General features: G+C 48.0%; 1 protein-coding gene across 1 annotated transcript in view; it reads right to left on the bottom strand.

Annotated features, from left to right (window-relative positions):
• TMEM168 (transmembrane protein 168) overlaps positions 1-18,979 on the bottom strand; it is a 38,548-nt gene extending 19,569 nt beyond the window's left edge. Inside the window, exons 1-2 of the mRNA XM_075345011.1 lie at positions 18,869-18,979; positions 2,331-3,574 (exon numbers count right to left, since the gene is read on the bottom strand). Coding sequence (XP_075201126.1) covers positions 2,331-3,464 — 1,134 coding nt within the window. The 5' untranslated portion in view covers positions 3,465-3,574; positions 18,869-18,979. The remainder of the gene's footprint in view (positions 1-2,330; positions 3,575-18,868) is intronic.
• Between the last annotated feature and the right edge of the window lie 208 nt (positions 18,980-19,187).

The following is a 19,187-nucleotide window of genomic DNA, read 5'->3' on the forward strand; positions in this document are numbered from 1 at the left end:
CCAGCCTGTTCACATGCCCCCCCATCCAGCCTGTTCACATGCCCCCCCATCCAGCCTGTTCACATGCCCCCCCATCCAGCCTGTTCACATGCCCCCCCATCCAGCCTGTTCACATGCCCCCCCATCCAGCCTGTTCACATGCCCCCCCATCCAGCCTGTTCACATACCCCCCCATCCAGCCTGTTCACATGCCCTCCCATCCTGCCTGCTCATATACTCCCATCCTGCCTGCTCATATACTCCCATCGTGCTCATATACCATCCTGGTATATGGCCTGTATCCTATAGCACAGAGAAAAAAATAAACGTTTATACTCACCTTTTCCTCACTCCCTGCAGCACCGATCATCTTCCTCTCTGGCACGCTGATCGGTGTGTGTGGAGCCGTTCCCCTGCAACATCGCGATGTCTTCCTGTCTGTGCCGATCAGCTGACCAGCTCGGCACAGATCAGCTGACCGGCACAGATCAGCTGACCGGCACAGACAGGAAGTCATCGCGTGCAGCAGGGGGGCGGCTCCACACACGGGGACGGGTGAGTGTACTGATTCACTGCTCCCCGCGCTGGTAATGACGCGCGGGGGGCAGTGAATACAGCCGCACATGATCACTCCAGGCTGTAATTGCCAGGGGTGATCATGCCGGCTCTTTGCTATGCGCGCGTCCCCGCTCATCCTCCCGCCCACCTGTCAGTGCCGGCTTCAGCGCTGAGAGATGGGCGGGAGGATGGGCGTGCATATGTAATGAGCGGGCCCACGTGGTCACGAGCAGGCGCTGCTGCTGCCTGCTCGTGCCCCCGATGACCCGCAGCACCCTCATTCCCGGCCGCAGACCTATAGTCAGACCATAAGACGCACCCCCAAGTTTCCCCCAACATTTGGGGGAAAAAAAGTGCGTCTTATGGTCCGAAAAATACGGTATATGGTAAAACTTATGGTTTCATTTAAAAGTACAACTCGGTCAGCAAAAAATAACCTCTTATATGGCAAGAAAAACGCCGCAAAAACGGAAAATTGCCCGGGGGTGAAGGAGTTAAACACTGTGGTCTTAATTGTGAGACCAACACTGATGGCTGATAGAAAGGGGCAGAACTGCTCCGCTTAGTTTCTGATCTGATAAGCTGTTCTGTGAAGCTGGGTTTACACACTGCAACATCTCAAACGACATCGCTGTAACGTCACCGGTTTTGTGACGCAATAGCGATGTTGTTTGCGATGTTGCAGTGTGTGAAACCTATCAGCGACCCGGCCCCTGCTGTGAAGTTGTAATCGTTACAAATCGTTCAGGACCATTCCTAGGTCCTTTGTTTCCCGCTGTGCAGCATGAAGTTTCAGTGTGTGAAGACTTTGCAGCGACTTTGTTAGCGACTTCCCTTTCAAAAGGCTGCTTATCAACGTCCCCAACAACCAGCTAGGTCGCTCTGCAGGTCCGGATCGCTGTTGCGTTGTTGGCCAGGTTTGCCTGTTTGACTGCTCACCAGCGACTTAGGGAGGTCGCTGTTACGTCACAAAACCGGTGACGTTACAGCGATGTCCTTTGCGATGTTGCAGTGTGTAAACCCAGCTTAAGAGAGTTGTATTGACTGTTCCTCTCAATCTCTTGAGAGCCAAGTAGAGCGGATGGGGCATAGAACTTGGCTTAACGTTTCTGCCCTTAGGTATGACACGGCAAATGTTTTATGAAATAGGAGGTAATATGTTTGCAGGATCTGGTCCATTGGCCAGATTAGTCATCTGTGGCCACTGGATGGGAGCCCTGAGACGTGCCTCTTAGCTTGGCATCCGGGGCTCTGCATTACATTAGCCAGCCTGAGGCCACATCACATGTGCATCACACAACAACATTATTGTCACTCCAGGGCAGCTAATCGAAAGAAGAGCCATGGATGCCGAGAGGTGGATCTCAGGACTCCTATGCAATTGACAAAGATTGCGGATGTGGCTGCTGAACTAGGTGAAGAAATTCCCACCCTCTCTAATAAGTATACTTAATACATGAACACATGACTTGAACTGACTAGAAGCAAGTTCTATAGATGGCTGCTAAATGCTATGTGTAAATCTAGTGTAAGCGTGGAACCAATAAGTGCAAACCCCATTGACTGATTAATCATGGACATCTCATTGACACAAATTATTATTATGCAAGTAAAAAGGACCATTTACCAGCAAGAAATACCGCTGGATCCTCCAACATATGGTTTGTTTAGGGTCAAGGATTGACTGCATTGATACTGAGAATTCTCCGCCACCACCAAGACATCTATTACATGCATTACATGCATATTACATAAAAAGCTTATAGGATTTTATATAGGGATATCAAACTCACCTGCCAAGAAACAGCACCTAAAATCGCAGTTGCCAGGAGGCTGAAGAACACCAAACGTTCGGAAATGAGGCAAAAGTGACGCATTCCTTTGGATGCCATAACTCTGTCAAGGCTGTTACCTGATCTGTGTGTGTAATATACTTTATGGCAATCATTTAGTTTGGTGTGAAAACCCCAAAGAGTAATTAGAAATATAATATGACAAATTAGCCAGAAAATACCAAAGATGGAGAAACCTGGAATCACAAAATACCAAAGATTTAAGTCACTTAGTTTAAAGGCAGCGAGCACAAAAAATACCACTTCAATCAATCCAACAGAAATGACTGAAAACCTTCTGCAGATTCTGCCCCGGTAGAGATATGGCTTCCATCGTTCAGTGACAGAAAGACCACTGAAATAGACATCAAGCAGTGGCTCGCTAATGATGCAGCAGAAAAAACAGGACAAGGCGTAGGGATTGATGGGAATCTCCAACGATGGAAAAAACAACAAGGGCGCCAGGATTGCAAAAGTCAGCAGATTTGGGAGAGCCAGAAAGGATTTCATTCGCAAGTCAATTATTATCAATGCAAAAGCAGTGACCAGTAGGATGATACTGATGGACTTCTGAACCAGCATGATGGTACTGGCTATTGAAAAACCAACTAACTCCAAAAATTCAGCCGAAGTCAGCAGTGTAGGTCGATGGCGGAAGTATCCACAGATTCGCTCTACTAGAACACACAGTGTTCTTATGCTGATGGAGGAAATGAGCAGGTACTTCGTAGCTTCTTCTTTTCCATCATACATGAACTTTGAGTTGTCAATAAAACAAAGAAGACCAAGCAGAAATCCAAACCAAAGATTAGAAAGACTGAGACTGGCGGCTTCCATGGAAAAATAGTAGTAGAGGATACTTGCGATCCCAAGGATGAACAGTCCCAGTATAAAGATGACCAATATCAATGCATCTGCCGTCTGTTCCCACCTGACATAAAGGCCCATACATATGGCCACCAGCAGGCTGATCCTGGCTAAGTAGCCTAGATAGCGGACTGAAGAATGCATGTTGACCTCTCGGTTTGCCTCTTCCAGCCGGGTCATTGCTGCATGCAAACAGTGACTGACACAGTAACGGAGTGACCTACACATGTAAACAGCCGGCTGGTGTCTTCAGGAATCCTGAATGGCTCAGTTTTCATAGATAACATCCAATTTCTGGATTTTTGTATTTGATTCTGTATATCATTTCACCAAGCAGCCTACAACAAAAAACAACAGAGTTAGCGCTAACCTAAATAAACCCGTAAATCTTACAACCTCGACATAATGGTACACAGTGATGACGTGCTCAGTCAGTATATAATAAGTAGACACATTTTGGACACTTCTTTCTCTTCATAACGGAAGAAGCTATGCAACTTTGAATATATTTAAATGTCCAGTCATCAACTTAAAGGGAACCTGTCATGTCAAGAGATGAGCGAACTGTGGAAGTTCAGGTTGGCGGGTGCAGCAGGACTTTAGATAAATTTCAGTTTGGGACCCGGACTTGACCTGGACCCCACTGGAAGTCACTAATTGGACAGTTCGGGTCTCCACCAACATGCAGACAGCCATAAACAGATCACTCCCAGGGCTTTTCAATATTTATTTTTTGGTGTACACTACTTCCGATCACACTGTTGTTCCCCTCCCAGTGCGATCTGATCAAACACTGCAAACAGCTCGCCCTGGGCTGAGCACCGAGCGAGTAGTTTGCGTACGTGAAGCACCCGATCTCCGAACCTGAACTATGTTTTGATTTTTTTTTAGTAAAGTCGGTGTTCGGTACAAAACTTGGGTTCACTCATCTCTAGCCATGCCCAGAAATGCTCTTCACCTGCAGAAATACGGTTTAATAGTGCTTAAATCCTGTGTAAGCGACTTATTAAAACAGTGACTACAGGGAGGAAATTAAGTTTTACTCTCCCTTTAGTTGCTCGCTTCCAGTCACTGCTCACTATACTGTTATTGACAGCCACACATAGATGCTACATACATACGCTGCAGTCAATGTGTAGGGGAGTGATCAATCAATGTAGGGAGCTGTCAATCAATGTGTAGGGGAGTGATAACAGCACGTTCACTGTAGAGAGATGGTGATTGTTACAACTTTATCCACTGCCCTGACAACTAGAAGTGAGCAGCTGTAGGGAGAATATAATAATAATAATAATGTTATTCATTTATATAGCGCTATTAATTCCACAGCGCTTTACATACATTGGCAACACTGTCCCCATTGGGGCTCACAATCTAGAGTCCCTATCAGTATGTCTTTGGAGTGTGGGAGGAAACCGGAGAACCCGGAGGAAACCCACGCAAACACGGGGAGAACATACAAACTCCTTGCAGATAGTGTCCTTGGTGGGATTTCAACCCAGGACCCCAGCGCTGCAAGACTGCAGTGCTAACCACTGAGCCACCGTGCCGCCCGTAACTTTGATTTCTCCCTATGGCCACTGATAAGGTAAGCTGGCTGCAGAGGATTTAAAGAGAACCTGCCAGGTCCCTTATGCCCTCCAGCCCAGCAGGATTGAAACGTGTATGCAAAAATTCCCTGCCTTACCAGCCCTGTATAATGCTATTGTTGGCTCACTTTCCATGTCACTGCAGCTCCTGGAAATCTTGCACATGCGTCCTACTCACTCTGGCAGCGTCAGTGCGCCTCAAAAGTCAGGAGTATGCTTTCTGGCATCAGAGAGGTGCAACGAGCATGACCGGAACAACAGCTTCTGCACTTCCCATCATGCGCAGTGCACCTCTCTGAAGCCGGGAAGCATACACCCGACTTCTTTGGCATACTGATGTTGCTGTAATGAGCCTTGCACATGGGCAAGATTTCCAGGAGCTGCAATGAGATAACAGATTGTGAAAATCGTGATAACATGAAAAGAGGAACGATTAGTCTGGGGAAACAACGCCCCTTTGACTAGTCAAGGATCTAATTAGCATAGGAACAGCACGCTTTATAAATACTTTTCTTTTTTAGTAAATAGCATTATACAGGGCTGGTTAGACAAGGAATTTTCACATACACATGTGTATGCTGCTGGGTTAGAGGGCAAAAGGAACCTGAAAGGTTCCCTTTACGTGCTATTTACCTGAAGATTAACCCTATATCTGCAGGTAAATGTTTAGACTTGACATGCTCTCTTTATAAAAAAGGGTACATGAGTAATGTCCTTAGATCTCACATCCATAAGTGCAGAGCTGTGATCTCTGACTACAGTTTATCTACTGTAGTCAGACACACCCTCCACCACTTATTGGTTCAGGCTGCTGACACCTCCCTTTCCCGGACGCTTTGCCTCTTTTGATTGGCTTCTGTGTATTACAAAAACACATCAGGTGGAGCTGATATAAGAACTTGGGCAGAATCTGCACCAATCCACAGAATAATGTATGTGAATAGGGCTTTTCACTCCTTGGATTTGAGGACCTGCTGTTTATTTTTTAATATCATGCTCATTATAATGAAGATTACATCCAACCAACCCTAAAGATGACGTACATTTTTATCATGGGGCGGGAAGAGGTTAATTGTTTTATGCTATTCATTAAATAAAGGTTGATGAGACATCAGAAAAATGAAAAAAAAAATCACTGTAAAGTGTTTTCTATATAACAAAATCCTTGGTGAATTTAAAGTGTCCACTTGTGTATTTTTTGGACTCATACACATTAGAGTTTTGAAATATGGCCACATATAGATGCGGCATTTGTGTTTATATAGCACACTATTGTAGTGGTTGTCCAAGAATTATTTTTTTGTAAGCAGGAGATGCAAAAATAAAAGTTTCCCATACCCACCATCTCTCCAGTGGTTCTGCTTGTCCTTGAGAAATGTCCTCCAGTGATGACATTCCCAGCACACGCTGGGGACTGGTGACCACTGACGTGTGGTCAGACCATCACCACTGCACCAGTGCACAACGACCGATGGCTTCTGGAGCAGCGGGAGATTCCCCAGGTGACTATAAGGAATTAGTTTATCTTAGGCATTATGGGACTACAGCAGTGGAGAAACAGGAAAAATGGACCCAGCACCGATTCCAAAAATAAGATAAAAATAAGATTTCTTTATTGGTACATGGTTAAAAATATCGTATGAAGACCATAATGGAAGATGTAGTACATAGCACTTAACGCGTTTCAGACTCAATAGTAATAAAAACAAAAAAACAGTCCTTAATCATATATGATGATGATGATGATGATACAGCGCCCTCATATTCTGCAGCGCTTTACATACATTATCATCACTGATCCCATCTGGACCCACAATCTAAATTCCCTATCAGTAGGTCTTTGGAGTGTGGGAGGAAACCGGAGAACTCAGAAGAAACTAATTTAGACACGGGGAGAACATATAAACTCCTTGCAGATGGTGTCCTTGGTGGGATTTGTCCCCAGGACCCCAGTGCTGCAAGACTGCAGTGCTAACCACTGAGCCACCGTGCTTCCAACGAAACATGAACACAAACCAGGACCACAATTTACACTGATCACTATAGACACTGATGACTACAAACATGGACCAAAATAAATCCACATCACAATAAAAGAGGAACACAATAAACACGGATACTAAACACTAGGCACTATAAACACTTATCACAATAAACATGGATCACTATAAACACTGATCACTATAATCGCAGACTACTATAAATGCTAATCGCAATGAACACAGATTACCATAAACGTGTTGCGCTATAAACATGGGCAGCTATACAGACTGCTAATAATGCAGAGCACAATAAACACGGACCACTATAAACGCAGATTACAATAAACATGGATCTCTATAAATGTGGACAAATATAAAGAATGATCACTAGAAGTACTAATTACTGTCAACACAGATTGCTATAAACACGGATCACCATAAACATAGATCTACATAAACATGGACCACAATAAACATGCACCGCAATAAACATATCTGTATAAACACGGACCACTATAAACACGGATAACAAACAAGGACCACTATAAACACAAACCACTATACACAGACCACTATAAACCCGGATAACAATAAGCATAAACACAGACCGCTATAAGCATGTACCACAATAAACATAGATCTGTATAAACACGTACCGCTATAAAAACGGATTTCCATAAACAAGGACCACTATAAACAAGGGATGCTATACACAGACCACTATAAACAAGGGATGCTATACACAGACCACTATAAACAAGGGATGCTATACACAGACCACTATAAACAAGGGATGCTATACACAGACCACTATAAACACAGATCTGTATAAACACGCTGACTGATCTGAGCTTACTTCCTCCAGGGAGCCTTTCAGTCATAGGGGCGTGCAAGGAGCGGTTCCAGTCACCACTCACTATTCTGTGAACAGCAGCTGTAATCACTGCCCGATAACTTTGATTAATAGCCTGCTGCCTGCTCTGCAGCGTGTGAGCAGAGTGCACTGTCAAAGTGTGGTTCTTGCTTAGGCTAGGTTCACATTTCTGTTGTTTTGCATCAGTCCGACGCTCTGATAAACAACGCAATCCGTTTAGCGGATTCCGTTGTTCCCATAGACTTGTATGAGCGGCGCATTGTGACTGATGCCCTTGCATTGCATCCTCCGCCCGACTGATCAGTCGTGGAACGACTGACCGTCAAACGGCAGGGACGCAGAGTGTAACGTTATTTGAGCAGCGGAGTCCTTAGGATTTTGCTGCGCATGCTCTCTCTCCGCGGCCGAACGATCAGCTGATCGCCCGGCAGCCGCCTTCTTTGAGCGATCAGCTGATCACCCGGTGGCCGGCTAATGAGAGCGATCAGCTGATCACTCTCATTAGCCGGCCGCCGGGAGATCATCTATTCACTCTCAAAAGCCGGCGGCCGGGTGATCAGCTGATCGTTCTAATTAGCCGGCCACCGGGAGATCATCTGTTCGCTCTCAAAAGCCGACGGCCGGGTGATCAGCTGATCGTTCTAATTAGCCGGCCACCGGGAGATCATCTGTTCGCTCTCAAAAGCCGACGGCCGGGTGATCAGCTGATCGTTCTAATTAGCCGGCCGCCGGGAGATCATCTGTTCACTCTCAAAAGCCGGCTGATGGCTATTGTGAACGATCAACTGATCGTTCTCTCTTTCACGTTTTACAACAGAGCCGGAGAATGAATTTTAATTCTTGTCATCCGTTGTACAACACATCAGTCACAAGCATCAAGCAACGCACGTGACTGATGCAAAACAACGGAAATGTGAACCTAGCCTTACAGCTACCGCTCACAGTATAATTACTGTAACCATTCCATGCATGCTGCTATGGCTGAAAACTGGCAGCTCCAGGGAGGATGTCAGTTCATATTCTCCCTGTAGCTGTGCTTCCAGTATGAAGGCCAAGCAGCATTTTCATGCTATTTACCTACAGAAACCTCATATCTGTAGCTAAATAGCCTTTTTACAGTTGATAGGTTTTCCTTAAAGGGAATCTTACAGTAGGACCAACCTTCCTAAGCCTTCTTACATGGGCATGAAGGTCATAGGAAGCTAAATAAAAAGATACCTTTATATCTGAGATCCAATGTCTTGCCCCAGACAAATCCACGTATGTTTTAAATATGTAAATGAGGTGTTAAAATCTATCAGCTGGACTCTGATCTCCCTGAGAGTCTGCCTCTAGAGCCTATTATAAATGAAATGGAGCATTACCAGTGTGAGACATATAATGACTAACAGTCTGCTCTCCTGATCTGCATCTCACACTAGCAACAGCTATTTTTAATTAAAATAAACTTTAGAGTCAGATTCTCGTGGAGATCGTTGTCCAGCACATAGATTAACATATTAAAAAAACATGGATTTCTCTGAAATTACCCAATGGTTCAAGGCATGGGTGTATCTAGGGAGGGGGCGCCATCAAGCTACCTGATGTGGTGGTCCAAGGTATCTCCCCGGCGGCTGCATTTGCCGCCTTGGTAGTGGGATTCGGCTGTTCTCTGAGCTGGCAGTCAAGAGATAATGCAGTGTGCCGGCTTGCAGCAATCAATTGTCCTAATGTATTTGAAGCACGAGTATAATTGAAGCCCTGACAACTGGCATTCCCTGGTAAAGGTGACTTGGGCAGTATGATCAGGACATCTGATCAGGCTGCTGTGTGACTCTCTGGCACCACATAGGCGGAAAGAAGTTTAGTGTGGTAAGTGCTCAAGTGAAGCTGAAGACACAGCAGATTTATAGTAATTTGGAGGGGGAGAAATTTGAGGACAAAGCATGGTAAACGAGTGGTGGGTGGGTGCGACCAGAGTATAGGGAGCGAGGGAGATGGGTGCGGACACAGTATGGGGAGCGAGGGGGAGGAGGTATATGAAGAAAGAGAATGATAAGCGGGAGAGGATTGGTAATTTGAAGACACAGTAAAGGGAGCGAGGAGGGAGAGAAATTTAAGGACAGTATGGGGAGTGATCAATTTGACAACATAGTATGGGGAGCAATGGTAAGGAATGGATGAGGATAAAGTGTGAAGAGCAACAGGGGTAGAAATTTGAGGACACAATATGGAGAGCAAGCGAGAGGGTGTGGACACCGTATGAGGAGCCAGGAAGGGGACATAGGAAAAAATATGAGGAGCGAGGTGAGGGGGCACAGAATAAAAACTGGGTAGGAGGGGTGATGAGGGGGAGCAGTATAAAGACTGGGCAGTATAGGGGGTGAACACATTGTGAGAGGACAATGTTAAGAAGATGCCCAGTACAAAGGAGAGGACAGTGTGGAGGGTATGTACAATAAGAGGGACAGTATGTGGATCATATGTTGTGCAGGGAATATAGTTAGGGGCAATTATTTATTCAGGAGCATAAAATATCTGCACTCATAATAATATTAATTTATATAGCGCTGTTAATTCCACAGCGCTTTACATACATTACATACATTGGCAACACTGTCCCCATTGGGCCTCACAATCTAGGTTCCCTATCAGTATGTCTTTGGAGTGTGGGAGGAAACCGGAGAACCCGGGAGGAAACCCACACAAACACAGGGAGAACATACAAACTCCTTGCAGATGGTGTTCTTGGTGGGATTTGAACCCAGGAACCCAGCGCTGCAAGGCTGCAGTGCTAACCACTGAGCCACCGTGCTGCCCACTTAGACAGAAACTGGTTGCTGCCCGGATCATACAGCTTTATATGAAAGCCCTTATATCATGATGGCTGTACCATATATAACAAGCACCGTATACTTATTGTGTCACCCTTATACCCCATAGATGTAAGCTTGGGAGCAGGACCCTGACTCCTCCTGTAACTGTTGAACTATTTGTTAATTTGCTGTGTTGTTATTGTTTGTACATGTACCTGCTTAAAGGGAACTTGTCAGGTGCAATATGCATAGAACCACGAGCAGTTCTGGGTACATATTGCTAATCCCTGCCTAACCGTCCCTGTATTCACTAGCATAGATAAAGAGATCTATAGAAAACGTATTTCTAAAGATTCTTTATAATATGCTAATGAGGCTAGCAACTGGTCACAAGGGTGTAATTTCCCCCCCGACTAGCCGCCCTCTTACATATTAGTACGGCCACAGAGGTGTGCTAACATGCTATTCAATGCAGAGTCCCGTCCCCAGCAGTGGTGCGTGTACCTGTGTCTGTGGTGAACACTGAAGCTGAATGCCGGTGTGAGGTAGCGTGGTCGGCTGCGCAGCAGAAGACACGGGATCCAGGCATTAAGGTTCACAGCACACGGTTTAATGTCCAAACAAAAGTCCACAACAATATACATGTGCCTCTCCAGCAGAGAACTCAGGGAGTTCTGTTCACTCCCTCACACCTGGCACACCTGCCCTCGTTCCTGTTTCCTTTTAACCCTTCCTTAAGCCTGTAGGGAAACAGCATTAACCCTGGAGTGGAGTTACTTTCTATCATGGAGTGAGCACAACCGGGGCGAGACATACCGGCCGTCATAGATAACCCCGGTCACAGTCTCACATACCCCCCCCCCCCCTCAGTTCAAGCGAGCGGGGTTGAACTCCTGCCATCAAACACGGGCCGTGGGACAAGGCATCGGCGTTGCCCTGCAACCCACCGGCCCGGTGTTCAACCGTGAACCGGAAGTTCTGCAGAGAAAGGAACCACCGGGTAACCCGGGCATTCCGTTCCTTGGCGGACCTCATCCAGACCAGCGGAGAGTGATCCGTCACCAAGCGAAACTGCCGTCCCAGCAGGTAATATCGTAGGGACTCCAAGGCCCACTTGATCGCCAGGCACTCCTTCTCCACTACGCTATAATTCCGCTCGGGAGGGGTGAGCTTCCTACTTAAGAAGGTGACGGGGTGTTCCTCCCCCTGAACCACCTGAGACAGCACTGCCCCCAGGCCGACCTCAGAGGCGTCAGTCTGTACTATGAACTCCTTCCGGAAATCAGGGTGTACAAGAACGGGCTGTCCGCACAGGACCCCCTTCAGGGCCCGGAAGGAGTCCTCGGCCTGCGGAGTCCAGCGCACCATGACGGACTTCTTGCCTTTGAGAAGGTCCGTCAAGGGGGCTGATAGTCCCGCAAAATCCTTTACAAACCTCCTGTAGTACCCCACGATACCCAGGAATGCCCTAACCTGCTTCGTGGTCAGGGGTCTAGGCCACTTCTGGATCGCCTCAACCTTGTTAATTTGGGGCTTAATCACTCCTTGGCCTATCACGTAGCCCAAGTAGCGGGCTTCCGTGAGTCCCAACGCACATTTCTTGGGATTGGCTGTCAATCCGGCTGTTCGAAGTGCGTCCACCACCGCTTGTACCTGTTCCAAGTGGGTCTGCCAATCGGAGCTGTAAATAATGATGTCATCAAGGTACGCTGATGCATACGCCTGGTGGGGTTCCAGCACTAAGTCCATCAACCTCTGGAACGTGGCCGGAGCGCCATGTAACCCGAAAGGCAAGACAACATAGTGGAAGAGACCCTCCGGCGTAACAAAAGCGGTTTACTCCTTGGCGGACTCAGTCAGTGGCACCTGCCAGTACCCCTTGGTCAGGTCGAGCGTGGTAAAATATCGCGCCTGTCCCAGCCTATCAATCAGCTCATCCACCCGGGGCATGGGGTAGAGATCGAACTTGGATATTTCGTTCAATCTCCTAAAGTCATTGCAGAACCTTAAGGAGCCATCGGGTTTTGGTATTAGGACAATCGGACTAGCCCATTCACTCCGGGATTTTTCGATGCCCCCCAGGCGTAACATTGTCTTTACTTCCTCCGATATGGCTTGTCGTCGAGCCTCCGGTACCCGGTATGACTTCAGGCGTACCTTCAGGTGGGGCTCGGTGACAATATCATGTCGTATCAGACTGGTCCTACCGGGCAGCTCGGAGAGGACATCGGGGTTCTGCTGAACCAACCGTCTGGCCTCTCGCCTCCGAGTCTTGGTGAGGGCTTCTCCAATCCTTACTTCCGGTTCGTCCTCTCCGGAGGTCGCTGGAGCCGGATGTGAACGACCCGAAGAGGAGGGAGATGGGGAAAAAACAGCCATCAGGCTTTCCCGTTCCTGCCAAGGTTTTAATAGGTTGACATGGTATATTTGTTCAGGTTTCCGCCTACCGGGCTGCAATACTTTATAGTTGACCACCCCGACTCTTTCCTTTATCTCGTAGGGGCCTTGCCACTGAGCCAGGAATTTACTCTCCGCTGTGGGGATTAATACCAACACCCGATCCCCGGGTTTAAAGGTCCGCACGGTGGCTTGTCTATTGTAGCGGCCGCTTTGCTCGGCCTGAGCCTCCTGTAAATGCTCCTTCACAATTGGCATGACCGCGCTTATGCGGTTCTGCATACCCAAAATGTGTTCAATCACACTTTTATGGGGGGTGGGCTCTTGCTCCCATGTTTCCTTTGCCAGGTCCAACAATCCCCGGGGATGTCGCCCGTATAACAACTCAAAAGGCGAAAACCCCGTGGATGCCTGTGGCACCTCACGGATGGCAAACATCAAATAGGGAAGCATCATATCCCAGTCTTTCCCGTCTTTTGAAATCACCCTTTTTAGCATGGTTTTCAGGGTTTTATTGAAACGCTCGACTAAACCATCCGTTTGAGGGTGATACACAGACGTACGCAACTGCTTGATCTGGAGTAGCCGGCATAGCTCTTTGGTCACTTTAGACATGAATGGGGTCCCCTGATCCGTAAGGATTTCCTTGGGCAACCCCACCCGGCAGAACACAGCAAACAACTCCCGAGCTATAAGCTTTGCTGCAGTATGTCTGAGAGGTATCGCCTCGGGATACCGGGTGGCATAGTCAACGATCACTAGGATGTGTTGGTGCCCTCGAGCGGACTTTACGAGGGGCCCCACCAGATCCATCCCTATCTGTTCAAAAGGGACTTCTATAATGGGTAACGGTACCAACGGACTGCGAAAATGGGTCAGGGGTGCGGTAAGCTGACACTCCGGGCAGGTTTCGCAGAACCGTTTTACCTCCCCAAAGACCCAGGGCCAATAGAACCTTTGCAATATTCGCTCCTGCGTTTTCTTGACCCCTAGGTGGCCACTCATCAGGTGTTTATGAGCCAAGTCGAGGACCCGGCGGCGATACGGCTGGGGCACCACCAACTGTTCTACCCCCACGCCCCGTATTTCATCTACCCGGTAGAGTAAATCTTGCTTAAGAGCGAAATGGGGGTACCTTACCTGGACACCGGGCAGCTGTGCCACCCCGTCAACTACTGTCACCCGACTCCGGGCATGTATTAACGTAGGGTCCTGGAGTTGGGCTGTCCCAAACGTATCCGGGGACGCCTCCAACTCCGGGATGGGCTCGACCATCTCAGCCTCTCCTGCCAATACCTCTAGGGGTGACCTATCGGGTTCACACTCTGTCCCTATCATGGTGACCCCTACGGCAGGCGTCCCGGATTCAGGATTGTAGGGCTCAGGTCCTGGACTGTCCAATATCTGAGGGGACTTAGGGGGTCCCCTCCATAAAGTCCAAAAATAGGGCAGATCCCTTCCTAGGATCACGTCATAAGGAAGAGTGTTAAGAAGTCCCACCTCATGTTGCACCTGACCGCAAGGTGCTGTGATGGTGACAATCCCCGTGGGATAGTCTCGGCGGTCCCCATGTATGCAAACCACCCCCACGGTACATCCTGTGGCCTTTACTTTAGCCCTCAAGGTGGATCGCACAAGGGTCACTAAGCTTCCGGAATCCAACAATCCTGTAACCGGACATCCATTCACCTGTATTTGGCACAAGTGGGGCTCCGTCTCTGGGGAGACCAGGTCAGCGGTACACACCACCTGAGCATACATTGAACCCCGCCGGGTAACCCCACAATCCATGGTCTCCGTGGTGAGTGGACACTGGGCTTCCATATGTCCCACCCGCTGGCACCGCCAACATCTAATGGGGACGGAAACCCCCTTGACGGGTTGTCGTTTAGGGTACAGAACCTTCCGGACCTCAGGAATGGCGGCCGCGGCCTCAGACGGGACGGTAGGGGACTCCTGCACCGTTGTCAGCGGTGGGTCCTTGGCCCTAGGCTTGGAGGGGCCGGACCGACGGGCGGTACGCAAAGTCTCAGTGTCCCGTATCAAGTCCTGCGTAGCCACATGCCGCTCTACCAGGGACACTAATTGGTCCAGGGTACTCGGGTCACCCTGTCCTACCCACTGTTGAATGGTGACGGGTAAAGTGCGCACAAAACGATCCACTACTACCCTTTCCACCATTTGCGCCGGGCTTAGAGTGTCAGGCTGCAACCACTTTTTTACAAGATGCAACAAGTCATAGGCCTGGGAGCGTACGGGTTTGGCTTCCTCATAGAACCACTGATTTACCCGCTGAGCCCGTACATAGGTATTCACCCCCAACCGAGCCAGTATTTCGGCTTTCAGGGTCACATAGTCAATGGCGTCCTCGGTACAGAGGTCCAGGTACGCTTTTTGGGGTTCCCCCGTCAGATAGGGCGACAATACCTCAGCCCACTGGGGGGGTCGGCAGCTTTTCCCGCTCGGCCACCCGCTCAAACACCGCCAGGAACGCTTCCACATCATCCCCCGGGGTCATCTTTTGCAACGCTTGTCTCACCGCTTTCCGGACGCTGCCGTCGTCACCCGGTCCCGGGGTTGTTGCTGCCGGTCCGGCACGGATCGACTTGGCCAGAAGAACCATCTGTTCTTTGTGCCTTTTTTCCTGCATTTGCAAGGATTGCTGCTGATGTTCCAACGCCCGGAGCAGGTGTGCATTGGTCTGTTGCTGCTGTGCATTAGCCTCTTGTAGCTGTGCATTAGCCTGTTGTTGCTGTGCATTAGCCTGTTGTTGCTGTGCATTAGCCTGAGCCAGCTGCTTTAGTATGTCCTCCATGGCGTCACCGGGTTTTGGCTGTAGTATAGCCGCTCGAATCCAGGACATGTGCTACCGGGTCATCAGGGATGGATGCTACACCTCACCGGGCTGGCATGCCCGCATTCTCCACCATATGTGAGGTAGCGTGGTCGGCTGCGCAGCAGAAGACACGGGATCCAGGCATTAAGGTTCACAGCACACGGTTTAATGTCCAAACAAAAGTCCACAACAATATACATGTGCCTCTCCAGCAGAGAACTCAGGGAGTTCTGTTCACTCCCTCACACCCGGCACACCTGCCCTCGTTCCTGTTTCCTTTTAACCCTTCCTTAAGCCTGTAGGGAAACAGCATTAACCCTGGAGTGGAGTTACTTTCTATCATGGAGTGAGCACAACCGGGGCGAGACATACCAGCCGTCATAGATAACCCCGGTCACAGTCTCACACCGGGCACTTCTGGTCATGCGCAGTATGAAGCCGGGTGTACGCGTCCCAGCTTCAGATAGGTGTAGTATGCATGACCAGAGGTACGGGGCATTCATCTCAGCGTTCACCGCGGACACAGGTACGTGCATCACCGCTAGGGACGCTGCATTGAATAGCATGTTAGTACACCCCTGTGGGCGTCCTAACATGCTAAGAGGTCGGCTAGTCCGGGAAAGTAACGCCTTCACGACTAGTCCCTGGCCTCATTAGCATATTCTAAAGAATCTTTAGAAATACTTTTTCTAAAGATCTCTTTATCTATGCTAGTGTATACAGGGACGGTTAGGCAGGGATTTGCAATATGCACCCAGAACTGCTCGTGGTTCTATGCATATTGCACCTGACAGGTTCCCTTTAATTGCAAACTGCTACGGAATATGGTGGTGCTAAAGAAATAAAATTATTATTATTAGTAGCACAGCATAAGGCAGATATTTTTATTCATAAGCATTATAAGGACCATGTTATTTGTAGGGCCCTGTATGGGGATGTGCGTCAGAAGACCGGAGAAGATGGAAGTCTGCAGATACAAGCTGTGAATGTTAAGTCATCATGGTGTCTGGACAAGATAATGAAAAGAAAAACTATACCTTCAATCAGAGAAGATGTAATCTGTAAGGTACCTGGATGTAAATGTTTGTGATACTACTTGTCATCAGTCCGATGGTGGCTGGTAACAACAACTCCTAGTATTAACATTGTTAAGGACATACTGGAAGTTGTAGATTCATGCGATACACATGTATATGGATCTGACCTGACCTTACAATTGATATACCATGTACTAATGGTGGCTCTGGTGGTGAATTTATGGATGAATGATGGTCCTGGTGATACATTCCTGTACCTGTGTTGGTTGTGCTGATGTATTGCTGTACTGATGAGGGTTGTGATGCTGTGTTTCTGTAGTGATAAGGGCTCTACTGATGCATTTCTGTACTTCTGCTGATGTATTTATGTACTGATGATAGTTTTGGTTATGTAATCTTGAATTGATGATGATTCTATTGATGTATTCCTGTACTGTTGAAGGTTCTAGTAATGTATTCCTCAGCTGTTATTGGTTCTGATCCTGTACACATGTAAATATCCATAACTTGTAAGATTACATGATAAGTTGGTAGGTAAATAAAGTGTGGTGCCATCTGACACGTTAAGGTTTACTATGTTTTATGTTAGGAGAATTAATGGGATTGTTCAAGTTTGTGATGAAGATACAGTCAATCTATGTGACTGCTGACTTCTGAATTCTCACACCGCACGCACTACAACTTGTAAGGATTCTCTGATGCTGGCGGAGAGGACGGGAAGTCATGAAACCGCAAGAGATTCACATACATCAGGTCATGTACTGAGTAGACATGCGTGACCCTGCTCAATGTAAGAGAACTGAACGAGGCTGGACACGTCTAGCCAGGATATAGCTCGCAGTATACAAACTGCATACTTACACTCACATGACCATCCACTCTTACTGCCGGCAAGAAACATGCGTTTTTATCATGTTTTTTGATGCATTTTTTTTAGAGCAGTTTTGTTACAAAACTGCATGCAGGCCCTTATGTCAGCAACGTCAATGAGAAGTTATGTATATGTTTTTTTCCTTGCAGATTTGGTGCCGACATAAAACAGCAGCATGTCAATTCTTTCAGCACTTTTCCAGCATTTTTCCACCCCCGAATGCATAGAAAACGCCTGCAAAAGAATTGGTGTAGGAACTTCTGCAAATATTCAGTGTGAACACATAGCTTAAAAGGTATACAATGAGAATTCAGAGGCAGTCCACTAAAATGTACACTTTCATCATAAACCTGAACGAGCCCTATAGAAATAACATTAAGCCCTGTAGCCCAATCCTAACAGCGTGTAATACATTCACTGTCAGGATAAAGCTCTGCTTGCTGATACCTGCAGTCATCACATGACCACTCCACTCATATGCGATTTTTACACTCATGGTCATGTGACATCTAGCTTTTCTTTCTCCTCCGTTTTAGGAAGAGCAGGACGTGACTAAGTGTGCAAATCGCATGTGAGTAAGCAGTCACATGACCTTACTCTAACCAGTTAAGAGCGGTGGGGGTGGTGCCGGAAAGCCCGAATTCACCTCTGACCAAAGTATCATTTTATTCAACCTTCCACAATGGCTTGGGAGGGGTGATCCTACAGACTCCCTTTAAAGGGGTTTTCTGGGCTGAAATGACGTCTAAGTGACAGCCCAATGAACGGTGAGAGTGTGGAATACGCACACTGTCATGATCCCTGTGTTTCTCCATGTGGGGGGCACAATCACGTCACCTCATGTGTGTGACCTGAATACGTGCTGGATTTGTCGTGTCGGCACATGATTAAACCAGTACGAGAATCACATACATATGGTCATGTGACTGCCCTCCATGGGGAGTGGAATCCTGACAGTGTGCACAGTATCGCAGTCACTGGGCTGCAGTCACCGTTTATCTCAGCGCAGTAGACCCCTCCAAGGTCAGGGCTGTAATGGCCCTATGTACAGTGCTGGCTGTGTATGGGCTGTGGTGTCAGCCTGTGCCCCTGCTCTGCTGCCCTGCAGGGCTGACGGATCACACATGCTATATATGGGGCATTGTGGGAAGTCACTACAGGTCCCAGCAGCGCCGGCCGTCAGTGACATGACAGCTCACAAGCCGCACACTATGTTACCGGCAGCCATGTACCGGGTGCAGACTGACTCACCGGCGCCCTGCCGCTGCCACACGGAGCTCGGCTGCAGTTACTGCGCGCTCGGTAAATCCATTAAAGTTTCCTTGTTTCCGCAGGCGCCGCCATGTTGAAGCCGTGTCACTAACGGGGGGAAGCAGGAAGGGACAAACATCCTTCAGCGCTGCTGAGCTTCGCGACCTCTACTGGTGAATGTCAGGAATGCCGCAGGTACTGTGCTACAGAAACCTCGGTGTAACCCCGGGGAATGTATACTGTATATATACAACCACCCGGGAATGTGCACTGTATAGATATCACCCAGGAAATGTGTACTGTATATATAAGGCTGCTT

This window comes from Anomaloglossus baeobatrachus, chromosome 4 (genome assembly GCF_048569485.1).
Source record: "Anomaloglossus baeobatrachus isolate aAnoBae1 chromosome 4, aAnoBae1.hap1, whole genome shotgun sequence".
NCBI lineage: Eukaryota > Metazoa > Chordata > Amphibia > Anura > Aromobatidae > Anomaloglossus > Anomaloglossus baeobatrachus.